Consider the following 26,321-nt stretch of genomic DNA (forward strand, 5'->3'; position numbering starts at 1 on the left):
CCTCACTAATTCCTACTATATCCACGTTTACCCTATCCATTTCCCTTTTTAAATTCTCTAGCCTACCAACCTTTTTTAAGCTTCTAACATTCCACGCTCCGACTCGTAGAATGTTATTTTTTACTTTTCTGGTGACCCCTTCCTTAGTAGTCCCCACCCGGAGATCCGAACGGGGGACTATTTTACCTCCGGAATATTTTACCAAGGAAGGTATTATTACTCCATTATTGCTTTTGAAAATGCAGAGCCACATTTTCTTGGAAAAAAAAACAGCTGTAGTTTTCCATTGCTTTCAGCTGCGCAGTACTCAGAGGACTGAGTGATGTTGATATGGCCGTTTAAGTCATTGTGACTTACGCCCCTAACAACTACTGAAAGAGCTGCTGCCCTCTTTCAGGAATCATTCCTTAGTCTGGCTCTCAACAGATACCTCTCCGATATGGTTGCACCTTCGGTCCAGCTACTCTGTATCCCTGAGCACTCAAGCCCCTTCACCAACGGCAAGGTCTCATGATTCATAGAGGAGGAGTGTAATCCTATATTTATAAAATAGTTAACTTGTCCTTGTTTGTTAAAAAGAATGGTCACTTATATAAATAAAACAAAAATCCATTGTTAATTGATTTTACCAAACCAAACAATTTCTTGTATAATTCAACACGAATAATTTAGCTTACAAAAAAGAGCCTTATTATTCTTTTGCCATTTTTAATACATTTCCACACTATTTGAAAGTTGTTTAAAAATACAATTTTTAAAGACAATTATTCTCTTCAATATTTCTCTGTTGATTAATTTTTAAATAGTGCTAATTAAAAAAAAAAACTTTATCTGCATTCAGTTTCTTTTTTTGTCTTCAGTCATTTGATTGATTTGATGCAGCCCTCCAAGATTACATGTCTAATGCCAGTCGTTTCATCTCATTGTATCTGTATATAAATATGTATTCAAAATAATTTTGCCTTAACATTATTTCATGTGCTTATATTTAAGTAATATGAATTTTAATTACTTCTACTTTTTATCTTATAATTTGTTTTTATATTTGTAGTTTTTCTTAAAGCAATATTACATTCTAATACAAAGATATTTATTTATTATAAATTTTGCCATTGATAAAATGCATTATAAAATTAATTTTTATTCCAGAGAATAAATTTAACTTTTAGAAAACATAAATTATTCCTAGACTTTAAAAAGTTTAACAAGTTATTGCATACAATACCTTATTATATACTGCATTTTTCTGAATGCAATGTTTGCAATTACTTTCATTTAATTTTTTTAGAATAGTTTAATTAAAATATATAAGCATATTTGTTTTCAATAATGTTTAAAGAAGATACGGGAAACCATTTTGATTGGTAGTTTTAAAATATTAAAAATGTTCATCAACACGATGAATAGTTTTTATCCGTAATAACAGAAAGAACATATAAGAGGCAATTAGGATACACCAAATTAACTAATAATGCTGTGTGTCTGTATGGTGTTTAAAAACTTATCTCGGAATGAATCATTCATGTTCATCTATTTAATTCTTGCACTTCATATGTTTAACCAATGACTAAATGTAAATTCCTTTATCGAAGCTTTCAAACGTCCAAAGAGGATTCTTAACAAATTGACTATTAATATATCTAACTAAATGCATCAGATTAGTTTTAACATCAAGAAAATAAATTAAAACTTAAAATTAACTAATAACATTCGAATGCGATTTCTGGAAATAAAAAAATCTGCTTTTCTTCTATTTTGAAAACTGTAATGAGCTCATCATATAAAAACGAATATATTTCTCAAACTTGTAGTTTATCATTAAATATTGTTTTGAAAAGAAATTAAAAATCACGTATTAAAGTAAAATTTCATTATTGTTTTACGTTAGAAAACATTGTTACGGTTTTCATTTGGAAGAAATAAAACAATTTGGAAAGATCAAGATAGCCGAGGACTTATCTTTGATTTGACAAGCAGCCAGTGTTTGATCTTGTTTTGGTGGTAGACCTATCGTGTAGCTACTATCAGTACAACAAACCGTGATTAGTATTAGTTAAATGTGATTTTGATTATTTTATAAATAATTAATTATTTATTTCTGATAACTGTTTATTTAGTGACACTTCGTTTGTTTACGGTATGTTGGGCAATGAATAAAACCTTGACAGTCAATGTTCGAGGTAGATTTATTGAGCAATAATTAGATGACATATTATAGCTTCTGAATCGAAAATGTTTACAGTCTTCCTTATTGTTCATGCATTTTAGATTAGTTTATTACGAATATTTGTTTTTCCAAATGTTTAAAGAAGATAAAGGTTAACATTTCTCTACAATGTTATAAAACACGTGATACGTCTTGCTGCTATAGATTGCGAAAACAGGTGAGTGGTAAAAATCTTTAGGTTCCAAGAATATTTATATTTGGGGAAACACTTTGTAATTATTATATATTTTTGGTTTCACAACGATGTTGACTTGACTACAGAAAGTATTTGAGTTTAGGGAATATTGTTGTTGTCAAAGACTGGTAAAGGGATATAAAAGTACATTTATTATTTTAAATATTCATAAAAAGACGAAGTTACTATAATAATTTCCATAATAATAGCTTGATAAAGTTACAAATTTGAACTACAACTAATAACGTTAGTAATATCTTAGTTTATTATAAACTATGATAAGACATTATTATTGGGAAATTTCACTCTGAATGGAGGTAGAATAATTTTAGTGTAATAATTTAATTGAAATTAATGTTAACTAACGTATAATTAGCTAGTTGAAATGTTTTGTATTTTAGGTTATTTAAAAACAGATTGTCCATTAGTTTTTCCTTGAAAGTTTCGGATTACCAAAAATATTGAAAGTAATTTTCCAACATTGCGTTTCATGCAAAATTTGTTTATAAAAAACCCCATAAGTTGAAAATTTTATTATTGACCATTTGACAAATAATTATAAATTATCTTGGTTTTGGATTTAATAACTTTAAATATTTAAAATATTTGTGAATAAAAATTCTTGAATACCTAATTGATTGATGGAAGAGGACTTACAAAAAATTAAGCTTCTTTATTTTTTCAAAGACCATGAGCACAGGGTAGATAGCAGTTTGCAATAAATGGATTCAGTGGTGTTAAAAAAAATTGTTGTTTTTAATCAAATTAATTTTTATACTGAAATAAAAATTACAATATAAAAGTTATTATACTGGGAGTTGTAATAGTAATCTATTTATCAATGTTACAAAAGGTTGTAGTAAAATATACTTAGTTTTGTTAATTATTTAATTAAGTATAGCTTTCTCTTGTCTTATTCAATGGATTGAGAATTTCTTTAATGTTGTCCAAATTCATTTAAAGGTGCTAGTTTATTATGTTTGTGTATTGTGATGGTGCTAACTATTTTTCTGTCAAATTTTTATATATATATATATATATATTTTTTTTTATTAGATGTGTCAAAAATCATAATTTTTATAATTGATATCTTATATTATCTTTTAACCCAAAAATAACAGAACTAATGAGTAATAATGTAACGTTATTTAAAACTGGCTGATACAACTGTACTGCATGACAATTTGGGTGCAATTAAAAGTCTTTTGTTTTGACTGGAGGCATAAATTTAGTACTTTAATTGCTTTGATATATGTATGTGTGTTTAGTAGTGTAGCAGTTATTACTGAGTATAATTTAGAGTTTTTGATGAAATAGATTTTTTTGTTACTACAAATTTGATGAATTTTTTTGTTACTACAGTACATTGGTACTTCAGTATAAGAAAATAAACATATTTCTTCTTCTTTAGCCATTTATGTTAGTTAGGCAACAAAATTTATTATTTTTTTATGCTTAATGAATTAATTCACCACAGAAGCTCTGAAGTTTGTACATGGAATATGGAAACTGGATTTTGAATGTTTGTAATAATTGGATACTATAATTCTTTACAGATTTTCAAGAATGAAGTCATTCCTTATAATGACCCTGAATACATATTATTTATGAAAAGCAAAACGGGAGACTGGGTTCCATTTTTTTTAATACTGAAAAATCAAAAATTTTTAAAGCCTCCCTATTAGATATGCAATATTTATCTTCCTTTTCTTTAATTTTAATTATTAGGTACTTAATCATTTGTATGTTGACATTATTTAGTACAAATAGTTAACAGTGTTAATAAGTCCTCGATTGCTTTCTTGTGTTTATCTTTTACAACCTACTTTGAATTTTTTTGATTGTGTTAGATAGATTTATAGGAATTAATTTAATACAATTGCTAAGTGAATAGTCAAGAGTTTTTAACTTAATTAGATTAATCTGTGAGATAGGAAACTTGTTATCTGAGGGTCATTCATAATTACATATCTAATAATTATCCAAGAATTAACATTTTGGTGTGCTCCATCTTTTTAAAAAACACCTTATTCTGGTAAAAACGTTTTCTCCTGATGCTGTTTCTGATTTTATACCTAAAGTTTTTCCTAGTCATTCCCAATCATAGCATGAGTAGATCTAGTTGATGAAAATCACAAGGTGAAAAAGCTGGATTATTGTCTGATTTTGGAAGGATTTACCAGTTGGCTTCTTTAGTGTTTGCTGTGTTAGTAAAGTAATTTGTGATTGAACATTGTCTTGCAGCATCGAGACCTTTTAAGATTGATTGATACTTTTCTGGAATAATGATGAAAACATAATCTTTTGAAAAACGCTTTTTATATAGCTAATATACAGGTGAATAATATAAAACTGAACCTGTAATGTAACCGCTGCAGAACTGGTAGGGTATATTGGAATGAAATTTTATGAATGATACAGATAAATTAAATAAGAAAAACATAAAAAATAATTTAAATGCTGCATTTATTTACCTTATTGTTACAAAAGATGTTCAAAATGACCATCTGGGCATTGATGCACTTTTGTGCTTGAATGGTCATATTGAGAGTCATCTGACTAAAACGTTGTCAATTGCATTGATTTCTTGTTATTTGTTCACCTTCAGTTCATCAATATTGTGGGGATTAGATGCATAAACTCTCTCCTTTAAGTAGCCTTAAAGGAAAAAGTCACTAGTAGATAACTCTATCTGTCCACCAACAGTGTTTTCGAGAAGCCAATTGCAGTAATCAAGTCGTTCCGGTTGTCTGTCTTCTTCAATTGTTAAACAGTTGTAATGCCATATGGTTTCATTTTAATTCATGAAGAATTTTTCGACAAGATGTGCATTTAACACCAGTTTGTTGGGATAACTTGCAAAGAGATTTTCTTGGATTGGCAGAAATTCTCCTTTCAGTGTCGGCAGTGGCCTGTGGAATCCTAATGGAAGGTTGCTAATCTTGTTTTGCATTTGAAACCAAACCTGTTGCACACCATTTTTTAACTAAATCGTGTATGCTACTCTTCGCTGGGATAAAGGCATTTGGAAATTTTTGTATGAATACTCGATATGGTAGCTCAGATGTTCCAGAACGAATATAGGCCTCAACTATAGTTATCCTCTCCTGGATTGAATAAGGTATTTTACACAAACATGACTGCACTCACAATACTGCACAGCAACAAAACATATGCTGTACTGCTGACATGTAACTTCCTTTCTTTCTTTTTCCTGTTTAGCCTCTGGGAATTACCGTTCAGGTATTACTTCAGAGGATGAATGAGGGTGATATGTATGAATGTAAATGAAATCTAGTCTTGTACAGTCTCAGTTCCTGAGATGTAACTACCTGACAAATGGCAGCAACAATCAGTAATAACATAAACATACACTGGTCGTGTGAGAGTTTTTCATAAATAGTGTTGAGTAGCAGTTTCATTATGGGTTTGGTTTTGTGTTGCTCACCCTATATATGTAGCTTCCTTTTTGTGTTATTCTCTTTTCCCAGTGATATTCAGACTTTGTTATACCATCAGCAGAAAAAAAACAAAACCTTCAAAATATGGATTTGTTTAATTGATTACTTTGTTGTTCAGTGCAGATCTCTTTTCAGCAGACAAATCTTCTTCATGTTTGGAAACATTAAAATCACTTGGTGCTAGATCTGGAAATACAGCTAATGTGGAAGCAGTTGGTAGTGTATTCATCTAATTTTTCTTGTGCAGTTGCTTTTATATGAGCGGGTGCATTGCTATTATTAAAAAGCTCTTTTTCATTGTCAAATTTTTTTTTATCATTTAGTTAATGTATCTGTATTACATAATATTCTCGATGTTGGTTTTTCTTTTTCAGGTTAATGATGGTCATTCATAATTATATACCTAATTATTATTTAAGAATTAACATTTTTGTGTGCTTTCTCCTGATTAAAAGAAAAGTTTTCTCCCGACTCCATTTCTGATTCTATACCCAAAGTTTTCCTTATTCATTCTGCACCATTTAGGTCACCCAAGAAAAGGGTAGCTTCATCTAAATTGTGTAGGGAGGAAATTCCTTTATTTAGTGATTAGTGTGTAATTGTTAACTTATTTTGTTTTTATTTTTGGGTCTTTTCTTTTTTTTATTAATTTAGCGACCAGTTGGCGGGGGAGCTTCATCTAACTTGCTTGGGAAGGAAATTCCTGTATTTAGTGATTAGTTTGTAATTGTAATATGTAATGTGTAGTTTGTAATATTATGCCTTGGGGTTCATCCCTGCAGTTCCTATAATCTTTCTAGTTGATATAATGACATAATTTCTTCCGGAGTAAAATCATACAGTTCTTTCATAGTTATTTCTCATAAGCTTTCTTAACACATCCTATTATTTCAGTTTAATATGTACTTTTCTGCTTAAGATTTTCTCATATTTTTGCATTTCTTATTCTCTCTTCTCATTTTCCTTATTATTCCTGAAATTTAATTTTCTGTTAAATTTCTCCAGCCTGGAGGTTGTCCAATTCTTTTCTATTATTTTACATCTCTCTGCCATATGATATTATGTTATGATGTAAAATGCATAATAACCTTGGGCTTTTCCCATATCTCTCGATTCAGGTCTCTTGTTTTTGGTCAAACCCTGTGGTAAATCTGCTGGTGGACAGTGGTGAGTTTTCTTGTAATAAACGGAAGCAAATGATATGCTCCAATGTGGCTCGCAGTAAAGTGCAATCAAATCATCCAACCTAAATCATTCAACCTTCAGTGTGATATTCTCCAGGAACAGCGTGATATAATGTGATAATCATTACCAGGAAATATAATCTGATAATTGTTACCAGGAACAGCCTAGATCTACTGCTCTACTAAGCTTCAGAGCTCAGCACCATTTCTCAGCAGTAAATATACAATTACCTCCAGTCCTTAATAGTGCTCCATATTATTCCCCATGGTGGCCTTCTCTCATTAATTACTGCTTTGATCTTTGTCATAAAGAGAACACAAATCTGGTTATCTTACAAAACGAATTTTATAATATTATTAACAGTGTGAATCCTTATGCTACAGTTTATATTGATGACTCTACAAATGTTAATTCTGTTGGCTGTGCTTTTGTGGTTGGCAACAGAACATACATGTTTGGCCTTCCTAGCATCATCAGTATTTTCGTTGCAAAGCTGTTTTAAATTTCTACTAAAAACTTCTACATAATGTCTTAAAAGATCTTTTAACTGAATAGTAATAGTCTACTTTGAAATCTTTGTTGTAATTGTAGCTTTCAAGTTTGTTATTCTCATGCCTCTTGGATTTTTCATTTTTAAAAGTTTCTCCTAACCTCTTATCTGGACAGTGTACAAAATTTATGATGTGGTTATCTGGTATTTTATTTACTCCAGCAGATGTTTAAATGATAAATTAACTTGTCATAAATCTTAGTTCTTGTGGTGGAATTAAGCCATGTTAAGCAATTTAGTTCTACAATGCAGTAATTTTTAACAATTACTTTTGTGGTGTTTTAATTGAACCTATCACTAGCTACGGAAAAATTGTAATTTTCGCTGAAATATGTTTCCATTTCTCTTTTATTAAATATCCCTGTAAAATCCTGTGTTAACATCCAAAACAAAAAAACATAATAGTCTCTTTTAATTTTATCTAAAATTCCAGGTAAATCTAAAAGTTGTTTTATTTTAACATCTGTAACTTCCACTTTATATATAATTATAAATTTGTCTCTGTATCCCTTGAAAACAGCTTCCGGTTCTCTTAAAATTTGTTTTAATTTTATACGTTTTTACAGTAAATTTAACCCCATTCCCTGTTAACTTGTACTTGGAAAACTAACCACGTAAATACATGTTACATGATCCACAAATTTCATTTTTAACCATTAATTTTCCATTTTTAAGTTCACCATCTTTTGCATCTAAAATGTTAAAATCATTATGTTGTCGCAAAAAAGGTCTGTTATGACTTAAACAATCCTTTTTGTGTATGGTAGTTATCAGCATAGTTTAGATCCTTATATCTGTAACAAGATGTACCATATTTTCTGTAAAAAGTCTCTTAATTATTTCAGCATTGGTTACTCTTTTTAAATCCATTCCAAAAAAATCTTTTATTGTTGTCTTTGTAGTTGGAATGTTACTGTGTAGTTCTACAGTTGGAATGTTATTTGTAACTACTTTTTATTCATTCATATTTTTGTTTCTGTATTATGATAAAACATTTCTTTAACCCTCAGGTGGTCACATGTATCAAAGTTACATGAGATGAGAGGTCCTGTAGATGACAATAGTCATCCACTAAGTATTCTAATTTTAAACCCTTTTTTTTGTTTCTTTAAATGTCATTTGTATTATAAACATAATATAGGTTAAAAAAAAATTATACATTAATAGTGTTTTTAATATTACCAAAAATGAAAATGTATAAAGAATTAGACTGTATTTACAATGTTTTTTATAAAGAACATTTGTCAGAACTATAATATAATTACACAGATATTAATAGATAACAATAGTAAAATGTAATAAATAAAACTAGACTAATAAATATATATCCTGCCCCCATAGGGGAAGACACCCTCTGCCACTCCCCTCTGTTCTGAGCCCTTATGGGATTTACTGGTCATCTTTGAAACCTTGGCTTTTGACATATTCCAGTCCACCTTGGCCAGGATGCCACCGATGCAAATGCCATAAGTGAAATTCCCATCGGTATACTACTATTTAATGGACCATGACTAAATACATATGTCACGAACATTAGATCAGTGACCAGGGCATACACAGTTCTGGCACTTACAGCAGGCTCTTCTTGTAATTTTATTTTTAGAGCGGCCACAGATCTGGCATCTTCCCTTTGGTCTGTTTTCTGGCTGATTACATTTTGGTACATCTACCTTGAATAATAATGCATCTCTTCTCCTGATTTTGACTGGCACCTGAGGAATTTGTATGTGTCTTAGTATTTGAGATCAAATTAGTTCCCAAAAAAATGATTCGATAAATTTGTCTCTTAATTTATTTGTAATCATTATTCGCCAAGAATATGCACATCGCATTTATTCCTGGCAAATTTAAAAGGTTAAAGAATAAAACAGCAGGCCACCTCCTTGTATTTCTGGCAACAGAATAATTAGCACAAAGTTGGTCAACTACATCAACTCCGACTTTTGAATGATTATGAAAACCGACTATTTCAGGTTTTCTTTGTTCGCCAGTAGATATGTCTATAGATAGAACTATCCTCATGCATAGAAGATACCAAAATTGTTGCTTTATTTTTCCTATGACTGTATCATACGAGAGTCTTATTTTTTTGAAACCCAAAAACTGAGGTTTTTAGTTGCTTGTTTTTGCTCGGAAGGAACTCTTTCGGCAGTTGCCTTTTGTTTTTCTTTAGGGTTCCAACATAAGTGATTTTTTTCAAACAATGCTTTCACCAGAGGAATGCTGGAAAACCAGTTGTCCCCCGTTAGATTTCTATTAGATCCATAAATTGGTTTGGCTAGATGAACAAAATCTTTTAATGCATTGCTGACCAAATATGGCCCTGATTCCTGTTTTTCCTAATAAACTTCTAATTTTATTGTGTACATCCTCCTGCAATCAATTAGTGCAAATAACTTTAACCCATATTTGACAGGTTTGCGTGGGATAAACTGCTGAAATGAACACTTTCCCCTAAAAGGAAGCAATTGTTCATGTGTCCGTGAGGTATTCCCCTGGTGTAAAATATTGTTGAAACTTCTTTATAATTTCATCAAAAATTTTGCAAATAGGAGCCAGCTTGTCCGATTTTCTCCTTATTTCTCTCATACGGTAGGTGTCGAAACAGAGACATTGCATCAGAAAATGAAATCTGTGTTCACTTATAGCGAGATAACGGGTTTCTATTCCACACCCTTTGGAATTATGCCAAATTTTATCCCAAATTTTTTATGTACAGGTTCTGCTATAATGGCGCGACCCGATAAGAAACATTCCTAAGAGGACTCTAATCTCAGTTTCGTCAGTTGGACGAGCATCTCTTTCCTGAGAGTAATTTTCCTTTATTTTGTGAATATAGAGATTTTTACTAACTGTGATAATTTTGACTATGTCGTCATCAACAAAAAGTTGTAATGTATCCATTTCTGTTTTAGCATCTTTAGCTCTATCTTTAGGCCCCGGTATATGGCTTATGATATTGTGTGAATGAACTTTCACATTTTTCTGGGGTGGTTTTTTTACTCCACTTAGATGTTCTGTTAATTCCTACAAATATATCTGAATCGCTGACCTGGCCTTTCTTCATTGTCACTTGCATTCTGTTCTGTCTCTGAATTATTGGTATCTGCTACTAAATTATTGTTGTCACTGTCACTGAGGTCACTATCGCCATCGAGAGGTTATCTTCTAAATTGCCCTCTTCCAGCTGCTGTTTCCAAACAGAAGGGTCTGAACTCTTCTCCACTATAATGGAAATTACCAGAATCCCTACTTCTGCAATATAAAAACAAAATAAATTAAAAGAAGGTAGGCTAAGGTGACAAAACAAATAAATTAATAAAATTTACCTTTGTATGGGCTACCTTTGAAATAATAGTCTTAAAAATTATAAATTTGCTACGTATAAAATAATATAAGTAAATCAGAAGTGGTTTTCAGACATAGACAAAAAAAGTAAACCTGCCAAATGCAGAATGAAAAGTTACAGGAAAGGTCACATGGATGAAAAATTAATTAGATCTCACAAAATAACAAAAGACAACAAACTGACGATGTATGACTATAAATGTACGAATTATTCACAAATTAAAGAAAAAACAAAAACAAAAATACATGTGTGGAGAATGATTGTCATCTACACAAAACAAAGGGTCACTGGACATCAGTGAGGCCAAACACCAACTGACGGATGGGACCTCGCTTGCAGACTCATGGTGCCCTAACCTCATTGTCACTAAAACAAATACACAGTAGCAAGTTATACAGGTGTGGATGACCATTGTCATCCATGTGACCACTTGAGGGTTAACTCACCCCTATCCATTTTCCAACTACTTTCTCTTTTTTCTCCTCTTACTTTATTTTATAACTACTTCTTTCTCTTATTTTTATTCTGTTTGTATTGTTAGTATTATTAAATTTCTGTGGATATTCTGTATAAGTATTTAGCAGTTAAAAAGTGGTAGTTCATTTCAAAAGTAAGAATAATTTTTGATCTATCTGATGATGAAAATACAATAGAAACCAGATGTTTGGTGAATGGACATATGAATTAGGAGGTGATGATTATATAATTGAATTTGTTTCAATGGGTCCTAAGAGTTATGGTTTCTTCTTTAAAAGTTTAATTGTATAGGAGAAAGCAAAAGAAACCTTTTTAATATTATTTTTCAAACTAAGAAAAGTGGTTTTAATCTGGTCTGTAACTGCCTGCATTGAAAGGAAAGTTTTAATTGTGCAGTTGTTTGTAAAAACTAAATTTATAGTAGGCACATGGTCTAAAATTGGTTGATCCTTTAAAGAAAAAAGTAAGAAATTAGTTTTAAGGTCTCAGTAAGGAAAAATATGGAAAAGATAAATTACTTTTTCAAAAATACAAAGCAATAAAATTGACTCATACAGGTTTACCCTTACTTCCCAAGGCTTTATTCTGGGTATTTGACACAGTCCCCAAAAAGGTCTTATTTCTTGGTAATATTACTGGTTTGGGCTGGAATAAATAAGAATAAACTTTGATAAACAAGCATAGCATTTATTGGTCTCTTTTTATTGAAAGTGGCAAACGAAAAATGTTTCATTGATAAAATCCTGCTGCTAATTTAGAGATCTGGCTGTCTGCTTAGGCAAATTACATAACACATTTTTCAGTTAATTAAATTGATGGCTACTGTAAATTTTGAATGTAAACAAGCTGATATAAGTATAAACAATAAAAATACTTGAATAACAATATATTAAACAATAGCAATACTAACTTGAATAAACAATATGTCAAAAAAAAATTACCAGGTTCTTTGAAAAAAAAGTTAAGTTTTTTAGTTAAAGAAAATTACAGAACTTACTTATTGAACGTTGATTGTTCACTAGACTTTTCTTAATGAAAAAATTCTTTCTCTGTTTCTGAATGAAAAAAATGTGCATAATAACATTGTATTCAAGAAAAACAGAAAAATAAAATAACGGAAATAAAAAATTTTCTCCTCCACCAACAATAGAACTGCATAAGAACAATTTGGTGAATATACAGTTTATTGGTATTCTTGAACATAAACTTTGCATAGCATGAAGACTGAAAAAGAACATCTTTTTATTATAAAGCTCTTAAGGGACAGAAGATAACAGTACTTGTGAAACTGCTATCAGTGAAATTATACTATCGCTGCAAACTCAGATCTTATTCACCAGAACAGTTTCTTGTTATAGGCATAGTTCGTAAATAACAGCAGCCAACAGCTGCTTCTTCTTTTGGTTGTTTTTTAATGACAGTTTATCAAAGACATCCACACCTCATTTAGTGAGATTGTACAATTCAAATAAGTTCAGGTTTGAAGTTTGAGGTTCTTAGTTTACATATCTGGTAGAATGGATAGAAGACAATAGAATTATTTAGTTATTCATAGGAGTATAAGAAAACAAAATTTTGTCTGGCTCATACACAAATTGGCATGAGCCAGGTGGGGGTTTACCGCTCAACATCAAAATAGGGATCTCTCTTGTTCTGACTAATGTGAGTTTGTTTTCTGTTAGTTTTCAGCCCACTTTCATGATGAAAAGCAGTTGTCAGTAAAGTGATGTTACTGTTTAAGCCTTCAATGGCTCATTTAGAGTCATTATGTGTTGAGTTGTAAGTAAAACAGGGATTTGGTCTTTTCTTTCTTCCCATTGTGTGGGATCCCTCAACAAAAATAAAATGTTCTTAAATCACACATGGAAATTATTTTTAGTCTGTATTTGTCTGGTTTTTAGGAATATACATTTTTAATGGGCACCTTCCCTTGAAACTCAGGAAGGTTTCATCAATATTTTTATACTGTACGGACTGTAGTGTTGTTTACAGTTCTGTTCAATATGGTCTAGATATCTCAAAATATAGAGAATTTCTTTTTCTTCCTTGTTTCTTGAGTAATTTTAGAATCAAAACAAAATGCAATCAGGAGAAATTTTAATCTTTTGTATCATTGCACACTGATAGATTGGCAGATCATAAATAGAAGAAAACATCTGTGTTAGAGTCAGCCCTGAGTTTTCTTAGAATTCCAGGCATTATCAAAAGGTCTAATAATCCCTTTATTTCTGAAACATTTGCTTTAGAATTGTACCATTGTTTCATTGTGTACTTTGCTGTTTTTCTCATCATTTCTTCATTGGTTTATAACACAATACAGTCAATAATGGCATTGCTTATGAACAATAAAAATATTTTAAGTTCTTGAGTAAATCCTCATGCAGCTTCTTTTGGTCCTAGAATGTGAGAAATAATGTTCTTCTTTTGTGTTCTGGAGTAAACACTGATGAAATGTTTATCATTCAAAATAGTTACAGAAGTATGAAATTTCTGTCACCATTGTCCAACATAACTTGTTCTGTCATATTCATAATCCTCTTCCATACCATGATTATCATTACAGTTAATATTCGATAAATCATCTGCAGAATGTGAGACACAACTGGAACATAATTATCATTTGATAAAATTTTATCATCTGTTTCACTGCAGGTATCATTGATATCATTATCCTCATTTTCATCTAACACCTCTCGCTGTAATTTGCAACTAATTTCTTCATTTGGTATAAATCTACTTGGATAGCCATAATACTTAGAAAGAAAATAAGCTGTAATAAAATCGTCCTTGAGAGAACTGGAAAAATTGTGATGCTTACTATAAGATTGTGTCATGTATGACAGTTTTGACCTTGTTCTGTAAGAATGCAAATTAAGAATGACACTATCAAACGAAACATGCCTCAGTTCTCCAGTATGTTATGGATGAATGTCAAATTGGGTAATTCACACTGCCTCCTCACTAAGCCTCTGTTGGCACGCACAGTTCAAAGAGAGTGCCTCATTGATACAACCTTGTGGAAGAAGGATTAAACTGATATGAGATGACTTCACTGTTGTTTCTCAATTTTTAGAAATTATTTAAATATAGATAAAAAAAATACATTCCCTTTTTTAAGCAGTCTCCATAAAATAATTTTATTTTAGCACACCTTTTAATGAAGAATTTTAGTAATTATAGAACAACTGCTTTCAGCTAAAGTTGTAAATTACCAATCATAAACAAATGGTTGAATTTAATAATGTAAAGTTTTTTTTCTATTTAAACATTTTTTTTTTAAGAACCGATTAAGATAGGCTTTACTTTAGTTTGGAATGTTAGGATGTGGAGGGCTCTAGAGAAGTTCTTTCATTCTCTGCTCTAAGTATTGTCAAAATAACAGTTATTAATTGTAAATCTCTTAGCTGCCAATATCCCTGAATATATAGTAGAAAATAGTAATTACTTTACCGAGGAAAATTTATATTTTCTGTTCATTAGTTATACAACTATCTATTGTTTAAAATATGCAGTGTGCTTTGCAGGTAAACCTACTGATAAACTATTTACATTAATAATAATGCTAATTAGTCTATAGCCAATGAAATTGCATTTCTAGATAAGCAATTCATTTTTATGGAATGACTAGCTGACCCAGCAATGCTTCCCCATTGCTAGATTTGAGTATATATATATTTATATAGATTAAATGAACCTAAATGAAAGTTTGATAAAACATTAAAAAACTGAACATTACGGAACTTCACAAAATTGACCCTTTCTCTTTTCCCCTTCTTCTCTTTGTCCCTTTTCACCTATTTCCCTTTTTCCATTTTTTGTAAAAATATTTATTTGGAATATGAGCCAAATCTGATCATAAATACAATTTTTTGAAATGTCTTGACCTCAGTGCCACCTAGTGGGTCCAAACTAATTCAGAAACCTTCACAGGCGTGTGCACAACAATTCACCAGAGTTTCATCACAATTAGATGAATGTAGGAATGCATACAGGACAAACAAACATATATATAAAGAAAAGATAAAATTGTTTTTGTGCAACAAGATCAACTATATTAATTCACTTTAAATATAGGTTTGTCATCATAATTAAATTTGTATTGTGTGGTTACTCCCATTAGAAGCATAATGTTATATAAAGATGTTTTGTCAGAGAGTTAGACACGTTTTAATGACACAAAAATAGGCATTTAGATATTTATTTGGTGGCTGTAAATATTTGTAAAGACCAATTTTTAGTAAATTAAAAATTCTGTTTTTTTATTTGTTCACATTTAAAAGTGCATTTTATTTTTGCCAAAATAAATCATTAAAAAAAAAGAAGTGTTGAATTTATCTTGAATCAAACCAGACAACAGAATTATATTCATGATGTTCTACTTATTAATTTGGCTATTTCTTGTTTTGTATATTTCTTGTAGGTTTACAGGAAAGGACTGTATGCTTCATTACCCTTAACATATTATTTAGTAATCCAAAAATATATTCTGAAGAGTTTACTTAAAATTTAGTTAAAATATTTCCTTTTATAGAAACTATGTGTTAGACCTAATCTGTTAGTTTTATTTTAAATAATATTACGTACCCAGAATTTTTTCTTATGCTTAATATGTTCTGTTTTTAATATACTTCAGTTTTCATCAGTTAACATCTTCAAAGTTTATTTTTACTTTCTTGGTTATAATTTTATTGCCATTGCAGCAGTACACAAAGGGAAAGTATACCAATTTTTCTAAATTTTGGATATTGATATTTGCAAATGTTAGCATTTGAAGACTGTTTTAGTCCAAAAAATAAAAATAAAAAATTACAAAAAAAATCATATACAATTTGTAAATACACGTTTGTGTTGGCCTGTATTTTCATTAATATCTTCGAACTAGCTCAACAGCAGTTCTTTGGAAATAGCTAAAAAATTGTGTATACATTAAAGACATTAAATTTTTGACAAAATAAAAAAAAAGATGAGGAGTTTTTTGAAAGTTATAATTTTTACTTTCTGTATTATAATTGTATAAAATTGAGCTTTATAAAATGAAAGTATATTAAATAATTTGATTTTTTTTTTGTCTTCAGTCATTTGACTGGTTTGATGCAGCTTTCCAAGATTCCCTATCTAGTGCTAGTCGTTTCATTTCGGTATACCCCGTACATCCTACATCCCTAACAATTTGTTTTATATATTCCAAATGTTGCTTGCCTGCACAATTCTCCCTTATACCTGTCCCCCAATATTAAAGCGACTATTCCAGTATGCCTTAATATGTGGCCTATAAGTCTGTCTCTTCTTTTAATTATATTTTTCCAAATGCCTCTTTCTTCATCAATTTTCCGCAACACCTCTTCATTTGTCACTTTATCCACCCATCTGATTTTTAACATTCTCCTATAGTACCGCATTTCATAAGCTTCTAATATTTTCTTCTCAGATACTCCGATCATCCAAGTTTCACTTCCATATAAAGCGACACTCCAAACGTATACTTTCAAAAATCTTTTCCTGACATTTAAATTAATTTTTGATGTAAACAAACTTTATTTCTAACTGAAGGCTCATTTCACCTGTGCTATTCGGCATTTTATGTCGCTCCTGCTTCGTCCATCTTTAGTAATTCTACTTCCTAAATAACAAAATTACTCTACCTCCATAATCTCTTCTCCTTCTATTTTCACATTCAGTGGTCCATCTTCATTATTTCTTCTACATTTCATTACTTTCGTTTTGTTCTTGTTTATTTTCATGTGGTAGTTCATGCGTAGGACTTCATCCATGCCGTTCATTGTTTCTTCTAAATCCTTTTTACACTCAGCTAGAATTACTATATCATCAGCAATTCGTAGCATCTTTATCTTTTCACCTTGTACTGTTACTTCAGATCTAAATTGTTCTTTAACTTCATTAACTGCTACTTCTGTATAAAGATTAAAAAGTAACGTGGATAGGGAACATCCTTGTCAGACTCCCTTTCTTATTACGGCTTCTTTCTTATGTTCTTTAATTATTACTGTTGCTGCTTGGTTCCTGTAAATGTTAGCAATTGTTCTTCTATTTCTGTATTTGAATCCTAATTTTTTTAAAATGCTGAACATTTTATTCCAGTCTACGTTATCGAATGCCTTTTCTAGGTCTATAAATTCCAAGAATGTTGGTTTGTTTTTCTTTAATCTTCCTTCTACTATTAATCCGAGGCCTAAAATTGCTTCCCTTGTCACTATACTTTTCCTGAAACCAAATAAATAATAAGAAATAAATAAAATAAAATAAATTATTTAATAAATACTTTAAAAACTTAATAAATTCCAAAGTTTCAAGTCTTATCATTAATTCTAAACAAATTTTGCCTTGAACCTCAAAAATCCATCTTTAAAAGAAGTTCAAATTTTGTGTAGATATTTGGCTACATTTATGTTGCAGCTTTGGTTTCACTTTTGCTTCCATCAAAAAAGAGGGCAGGCATCGTGATAACATATTTTTTTTTGTAAATATAATTTTTTTTTAGTTTTGTGGAATAATATTGTGCCAAATTGGGCAAAGTAATTGAAGTAAATAATTACTCTAATAAATAAACTTTTAGCCTCACAAAAACAGGGGGGTGGGTGCTGAATGGGAACCATTCTTAAAATCCAATTTTTTAAACTATCATTTTCAATTGAAAATTCTAGTTTAGCCATAGCCAATATGAATTTTGACACATGGGAACTTTTTAAAAAAAGGGGTGTTCCAGTTGAGTCAACTTCAGAATTTTGAAGTCTTTTTTTAAAATTTTTTATTAATTCTGATACTTTATCTGTTTTGCAAGTTGGATCCGTTATTAAATTGATGTTGTAGATGTCGAGCATGGGGATCAAATGCTTCCAAATTTTTTTTGTTAAATATTTTGTTTTTTTAAGTTTTTATTCTGTAATTACAGGTAATTTTGATAATAAAAACATAATTTGATCAAGGTCAACACAAACCCATTGTAGAATGAAGGTAACTAAGAATTAATATTTTTTCTCACTTATTCTTTTAATACAGCTTAATTTCAGGTAATAAAGACATTTAATCAAGGAAGCCAAATCAAAACCAAATGATCATAACCAAATATTGCTTAATAAATTAAATTATTAAGTCAATAATATCTGAAAACTCTGTGGTGTATTTAAAATACAAAAACTGTCAAGGGCAAAACTGGGAAGTTACGCTATTTTTCTTTATCAATTTCAATTTGTTTTTTTATTATCTTCATGTAGTTCACGTCATTATTGCTTCATATTAGGTATGAAAATTTGTATTATTACTTATCAAGATTCCGTCATAGTTTTTCTTTGATCCTTCCAGATAGATACTGCAGCATATTATTATTTTTTTGTTGTCTATGGAATAGATTATCTACCATTTCTGATGCGATTTTAATTTTCTACTCGTATAATCGTATTCTGCATATATTCTGTATTTCCAGTTCTGGACAGCACAAGTACATGTACTTTTATAGTATTATTTTAATTATGACAATGGGAATATATTTCAGTTTCCAAAACAACATGAAAAATTATTAAAAATAGTAAATTTTAATGTTATAAATCTAGAATTTAATACTACTGAATATGCAGGATACCGCAAAAACTTGTTATTGAAAATTAATAGGGTAAGTTTAACTTACGAGGTCTGTAAATAAAGTAATGAGACTGGTTCAGAAAAACTTTTTATTTACTATCCAATTATACTTGAACCCTATCGTCTTCAAAATAGATTTCTTGGAAAGCCATGCAATACTTCAAATGGTTTTTCCACTCTTATAGCAGTGTTGGAACTCAGAAACCAGATATTCTTCAGATGGTCGGTTACATTTTTTTTTTTAATGTTTTCTGCTGATCCATAATGGTGTCCTTTGAGGTGTTTATTTAAGTCAGAAATAGGAAAAAGTTGCAGGGACTCAAGTTAGGTGAATAAGGTAGTTGAGGAACTACAGGAATGTTTAATTAGAGTGCAGTATAACAAGGTGCATTATCATGAATCAAATCAAAACCATGCTAATTTGTTTCGTTGATAGTAATGGCATTGTCCATAAGGAGTTTTTGCTTACAGGACACTGTAAATCTATATGTTTCCCTAGAAATTCTTGAAAGACTATGGAAAAGAGTGGCCCATGTCAGACCAGCCATCAAAGACAACTGGATGCTGCATCATGACAATGCACCTTGTCACACTGCACTTTTTCCTGTTTCCGACATTAAAAAATACCTTAAAGGACACCATTTTGGAACAGTAGAAAACATAACAAAAAATGTAACCAACCATCTGAAGGATATTCCAGTTTCTGAGTTCTAACACTGCTGTGAAGAGTGGGAAAACTGTTTGAAGTATTTTGTGGCTTCCCAAGGGAACTATTTCAAAGGTGTAGTGTCTGTGTATAACTGGATAGAAAGTAAAAGGTTTTTCTGAACCAGTCTCATTACTTTATTTACAGATCTTGTATCTAGTTCCTGAGTTTTGGTGGTTTGTATTTTATTTAATTTAGAATCATATTCTAAGGTGAATAAATTATTTTTACTTCCTTGTACAAATTAAAGGAAGTATTGCGATCGCGAAAGAATTTGGTTTTCAGATTTCAACGGAAATATCCATTTTGACCATCCCTGAATCCATTTTGACTAGTTTCAGCTTGATGTTTATACGTACTTATGAAATTATGTATGTTTCTCTCATAACTCAAAAACAATTAGCCATAGAATTTTGAAATTTTACATTTAGGACTATTGTAACATCTGGTTGTGCACCTCCTCTTTTGATTGCATTCGACTGGACCAAGAGTGTCCAAAAAAGCCCAAAGTCCAAAAAATTTGGATTTTGGACTTTTTCTTAACGGCAGTAATAAGCCCTCATTGAGCATTTTTTAATGTTTTATTATAAGTGGTACTTATTTACATTGGTTCAAGAGTTATAGCCAAATAAAATTCTAATTAATGAAATATTTGGATCTTACAAGAGGAATGCACATTGGTTCAAATCAGACTTCAATTCCATTTTTTTTTAACTTTTTTTTTTAATTTAAATATATTGATTTATTAATAATTATTAACTTCTAATTGTAAAAAAATGTTTACGATAAATAATAATTCAATAATAAAAATAAAAAAAAAATATGATAAAATATTAGAAGTTATTAATGAAATAAAATTTTATGTATTTCTCATTTAAAAAAAAAAAATGTATATGTAATTTAATTGGCTTAAAAGGTAGTCATGTGGTATCCAAATCAGATTTTTTTGTATTCTTTTAGAAAATAAAGCTTTTTATGTATATGTTATTAATGTGTTTTGAATTATATCAAAATACATCCCCTAATATATTATTTTAAAGTAAATCCCTTTCATTTCAAAAGCTGACAGCTCTTGCTGGGAATTAAATTAATTTATAGCCTCTTGTCAAAGGATACAAAAGAAATTATTTATTTCGTGACAATGTAGAAACAAAACTTAGAATAGATTATGCTTGCTGCTACTAATAAAAGTAGATTATTAAATAGTAATAATAATTGTGTGTTGTTAATTAACTTATTAATGATTTTTACCAATGAGCCAAATTCTTGTCATCAGTGTACAGTACGTAACTGAAAGTATAATTCATTTGACACAGATGTTAGTCAATATTGCATACAGAACCATTTCATTCTAAGAATATGAAAACTATTGATAAAATATAGATTTTCATAAAAATTGACTTTATTAATCACATATTTTTATTAAATATGTAAGTTACTATTAATATTAAATTTTTTGTAAATGAATAGATCTCTTATTACAATCAGTACATAATACATTCTATAGATCACATAAGGAATGGTAGGTGAAAAAAAAACGCCTGAATGGACTGAGGAACCAATGAAAATACTGTAAAACCTTGAATAGACCACCATCACAAAATATACAATTAATTGTAAAATAGAAAGTAGTTGTGGTTAAAGTCCACGTTAATTTAAAATATAAATACATGAAATAATTATGTGAAAAAGTACCAAGCATTAAATGGATATGCTGTCTCGTATAAGCTTATACCATATGTATTCTAATTGGGCTGTGTTTTATTTTATTGTTTTACATGCCTTTCAGTTAAATTTTTACTATATAATATTCAAACAATTCTTGAGTTGTATTATTACAAAAATGAAAAATGATTGTGTTTAATTAGCTACTCGTATCGGTTCATGTTTAATTATTTATAATTTCACTAAGTAGTGGTTAATTTAACTTGTAGTATATCAGTACTTATTGTTGAGCTAAATTAACGAGAACTTATTTTAAAATGATGTTTGTATTTTTATAAGTTAATTTTTTTGATTTAGGTTTTATAACGGTTTTTTTAACCCGAGTAAGTGCCAAAAAACTTTCTTATGTTTTGGGTAGATAATATCATAAAAGTGAAGTTACTTTTTTTTTTTTGATGTGTTATCATTAGTAATCCTCATTCCTATAAAAAGTATATAGTTTTAAAACATGTGATGGTATGTTACTTGGAAGTAAAAGACGTAAGATATGAACTACCATACATTAAAATGGAAAGAAGGAAATTGTCTTTTCTTGATAATAAAGGATTTCCTTTACCTTTATTGTTAAAAAGTTCCTTATCTATATAAGGAAATAAGTTGGATGCCAAGATATCTGCATTAAACTCTTTAAATTTCAGCAGTGTATTTACTGTGTGTTTGTTACAGGCTGTGGGTTAAAGCAAAGCAAAATGTGCACATTATGATGTTTTGCTGGCTACATTTGACTCTGTCTGTTTCATTTTTGAAAGGTAAGTTTTAAATTACATTTTTTGTACTTCTATTTACAAGGTTTATAAAGTAAATTGTTCATTTGTTATTTAAAATTTTTGTTATTTTTTATCTGAAAACTTAAAACTATTCAGCGTAGCGGAGAAGTGAATAATGTTATAATAGAGCCGGTAATGAATTGCATAACTTTTTCGACTACATTCTGGTCAAGTTATGTATTGAAAATCATTTCGGCAAAGCCAGAGTCGGAAAGTTTTTTTTTTCAATTCAATCGTTTTAAGTTCTTCTTGTATCTTTATGATAAATAATTCCTTTTTATTGAAAAACAATAACCAAAATTATGAATTCTTTTTTTTCACATTTTTATATTAAAATATTTATTTATAGTTTCAAATACAAAATACGTTGATTGGTGGGACTAAAGTTTTATATTTTTGAAAAATGAAAAAAAAATTCTTTTTCATTTTGGGGCTCTCATAGTTAAGAAGATAAAATTAATTGTTAATAAAATAATTTTTAAGTGATTGTAATAAATTTAAAAAGAATTGTTTAAAACTGATTAAAAAGTACAAAGATGCTTAAAATTAAAGTTTTAATTTTCAAGGAATGGCAAACATTTTAGGCTAATTTTTTTAAAAGAAATATTAAAGAGTAAGGGCTATCAAAAAATTATTTTTTAATTAAAAAAATATTTTTTGTTACTGCAGATCATTGGGAGTGGGATGGACAAAAAAATAGTTTTATAGTGGTTTCGATGTAGGAAATGTAGATGCAAAAAACTCTCATTAACCCATTTGCTAAAGCAAGATATAGTTAAAAGAAGAAGAATATATAAAATCATTTTTGGGGAGTTGGGTGAACATTAAATAAAAATGTTTGGTAAAATAAAAGTAATAAAAACTTCAACTTATGTAAGACCAACCTTTTTTCAAGAGTACCCTAATAAAGATTTGAAATTTAATTTCAGCCAAAACACCTTCACTCATTTTTCTAATTTTTGTACAAATTTAACACATTCTTTCTCCCTGAAGGTAGTACCTGCCTACCAAGTTTGAAGAATATCGTTTAATGGGTCCAGAGTTATAAGACCAAATACAGGCCAACATACATACATATAAGGTCTGTAAATAAAGTAATGAGACTGGTTCAGAAAAACTTTTATTTTTACAATTAAATTATATGTGGATTCTATCATCTTCTAAATAGTTCCCTTGGGAAGTCACGCAACGCTTCAAATGGTTTTCCAACTCTTCATAGCAGTGTTGGAACTCAGAAATTGGAATATCCTTTGGTTACATTTTTTTTAATGTTTTTCTATTGCTCCAAAATGGTGTTATTCTAAAGTCGGAAACAGGAAAAATTTGCATGTACTCAAGTCAGGTGAATAAGGTGGTTGAAGAACTATAGAAATGTTTAAAACTCATTAATTGAGATTGCAGTATAACAAGGTGCATTGTCATGATGCAGCATCCAGTTGTCTTTAATGGCTAGTCTTATGCAGGCAACTCTTTTCTGCAGTCTTTCAAGAATTTCTCTGAAAATATATTAATTTATGGTCTGTAATGTAGGCAAAAACTCCATATGGACAATGCCATTGCTATTGAAGAAACAAATTAGCATGGTTTTGATTTGCTCATTTTTGCTTTTTTGGGACTTTGTTTGACATTTTGTTTCTGGGTTGTATTCAAATATCCAAGATTCATCATCAGTAATCAAATTTTTATAAAATCAGGATCAGTTTCAATTCGCTGTAGAAGATCGCAGCACACTTCCATCCTGTTGTTTTTCTGTTCAACAGTGAGATTTTTTGGGACCAATTTTGTACAAACTTTTTTCATGTCCAATTTGTTTGTCAAAATTTGATGGACTATTGTGGTGTGGTTCCAATTCAGTTGTTCTGCAATCATTCTGACAGTTAATCACCTGTCATATTGTATCAAATCTCTAATTCACTCAACAGGTGAACTTTTTGATAATGGTCTTTCAGATTTTGGATCGCCTGCAAGTGATTTCCAGCCATCTGAAAATAGTTTAAATCACCTGAAAATTTGGGCTATTGACAGAGGGTCATCTTCATACATCCTTTTCAATTTTGAAAAGTTTTAGTTGTATTCTCACCGAGGTTAACACAAAACTTGATTGCACAATGTTGTTCATAATTAGTATAGCTCATTTTGTTATTCACAGCAAAAACTCATTTCATGAAAAGTTTGTTTACGTCTAATGTCCCAACAATAGACTAAAAATATTAATACCTAATTTAAATCAGTTGTTCATATAACCATATGTTTACTAGTAACTTTACAGTACTGCCACTTTGGTGGAAAAAAAACTAGTCTCATTACTTTATTTACAGACCTCGTACATACTTGCTACAAACATCTTTCTGACAAAAATAAACTTATTTTAAAACAGTATGAAGAATTATTGTGCATTTCTTTATTTTCATAAACAATTTTTTTTTTCTATACCAATTCCATATGTAACGGTTAATAGTAAAATTAAGTCTGCATGCTTCCTTTTTTTTTCTACACTTTTTTTTGTGATCAAGCCATATTATTTACAAAATGGATCTATTTCAGTTATTCTTTTGTTATGTTATAGAGATAGTTGGTTTAGCAGTTTCATTGCAGGTGTTTCCCATTAAGTACAAGATTTTCTCTGAGATTATATATATTTATTTATTTATTTATCATAATCATTATATAGTGTTAAAGTGTCAGACTGTTATACCATAATTGTACAGTTTAATGCATTGTGATATACATAATATTTTTACTCAAAGCTTAATGAAAATTATTTAGAAAATTTGAAGTAAAAAATAAAACTCATATTTTTGGATTTATTTATTCAGTGATTAAAAACTGGTTGTCCTGATTGAAGTGACTGTAGTCACTTTTCTCTTTTGTATGATAAAATATAAAAAATAAATTTTATTGTGTTCAAGAAAGTTTCAAGTCTGACCAGGATATAACCCATAACCTTCTAGATGAAAGAATGTGTTGTCACGGAGGATTGTGTTTCTCTTATTCTTATTTTATTAGTTTCTTTCTGTTGGTTTTTTTTTTATGAACTATGTTTTTTTCTTTGTTGGCCTATACCCGCATTTTAAATAGAATGAATGAAAATAAAATTGATGTAAAAAAAGAAAATGAGATGTAAACAATAATATTATTAATTTCATTTGTAAATGTTTAACCTTGAAGTAATGCCAAATTAGAAACAACTGATACCCTTAATTTGGATTGTAAAAGGTTGAATTTTAAAGTATATTAATATTATACTTTATATTTGTGTGTGTGTTCGTTCTATCAGTTACTGCTTGTTTTTTGTACAGATTATCTGCAGTACCTAATTTATCAAAAATAGTTTTAGTCATTTATTGTTCAGCGATAAGAAGCAATCTCCAGGGAAGACCTGACTGAACAGTTTATTTTCTTTAAATATTATCTTAATGCCCAGTTACTTGTAAATAAGAGCAGATAGATGTATAACCTTTTTTAAGAAAACATTTTATGATGCTGCAGAATTCTGGTTGAAGTTATTTATAGTGCTTTTTACTGGATTTGAATACCTGTATTACTGTGATCATTAACGGTTCAATTATTAATGGTGTGTGAGGAATAGTTAACCAATCAATATTGGATAAGTTAAACTGCTGATCTGACTGAGTTATACAATGTTTATTGAGACCTCATGTTTTTGGAATAAAAATAATAATTTTAATAATGTTAGGGGTGTAAGGGTTATTAATGTTTTAGAAGATGAACTTTGTGTGGTTCATTATTTATACTGTTCATTAGTTATTACTGTTACTGTCTGTTTTGTTTATGTAACAAGAGAATCAAATGTTTATTTCATTTGAAATTAATTTTATTTTAACATAATTAATTTTATTTTAAATTATTTATTGAACAATTGAGACCTTCATACTGACGTGACGGTTAGTGTTGACATTATTTTACCTTTTGATGATTATTGCTATATTTATAATTTTTCTTTTTAAAATTCAAGTTAATATAATTAATAATATGTGAAGTAAATAATTATAATTATAACACATCAATGTTCCTGAGTAGGGATTACTGATCTGAAAGTGCTCGAACATACTATTAAAGATTGTTGGTAAGTGGAAACTGTT

At 29.6% G+C, this 26,321-nt stretch overlaps 1 protein-coding gene across 1 annotated transcript in view; it reads left to right on the top strand.

The window, feature by feature from the left end:
* Positions 1-1,988: 1,988 nt before the first annotated feature.
* LOC142322657 (uncharacterized) overlaps positions 1,989-26,321 on the top strand; it is a 69,117-nt gene continuing 44,784 nt past the window's right edge. The window contains exons 1-2 of the mRNA XM_075361736.1: positions 1,989-2,384; positions 22,118-22,200. Of these exons, the coding sequence (XP_075217851.1) occupies positions 22,152-22,200 (49 nt within the window). The 5' untranslated portion in view covers positions 1,989-2,384; positions 22,118-22,151. The remainder of the gene's footprint in view (positions 2,385-22,117; positions 22,201-26,321) is intronic.

Source organism: Lycorma delicatula, chromosome 1, assembly GCF_047948215.1.
Source record: "Lycorma delicatula isolate Av1 chromosome 1, ASM4794821v1, whole genome shotgun sequence".
NCBI classification, from domain to species: Eukaryota; Metazoa; Arthropoda; class Insecta; order Hemiptera; family Fulgoridae; genus Lycorma; species Lycorma delicatula.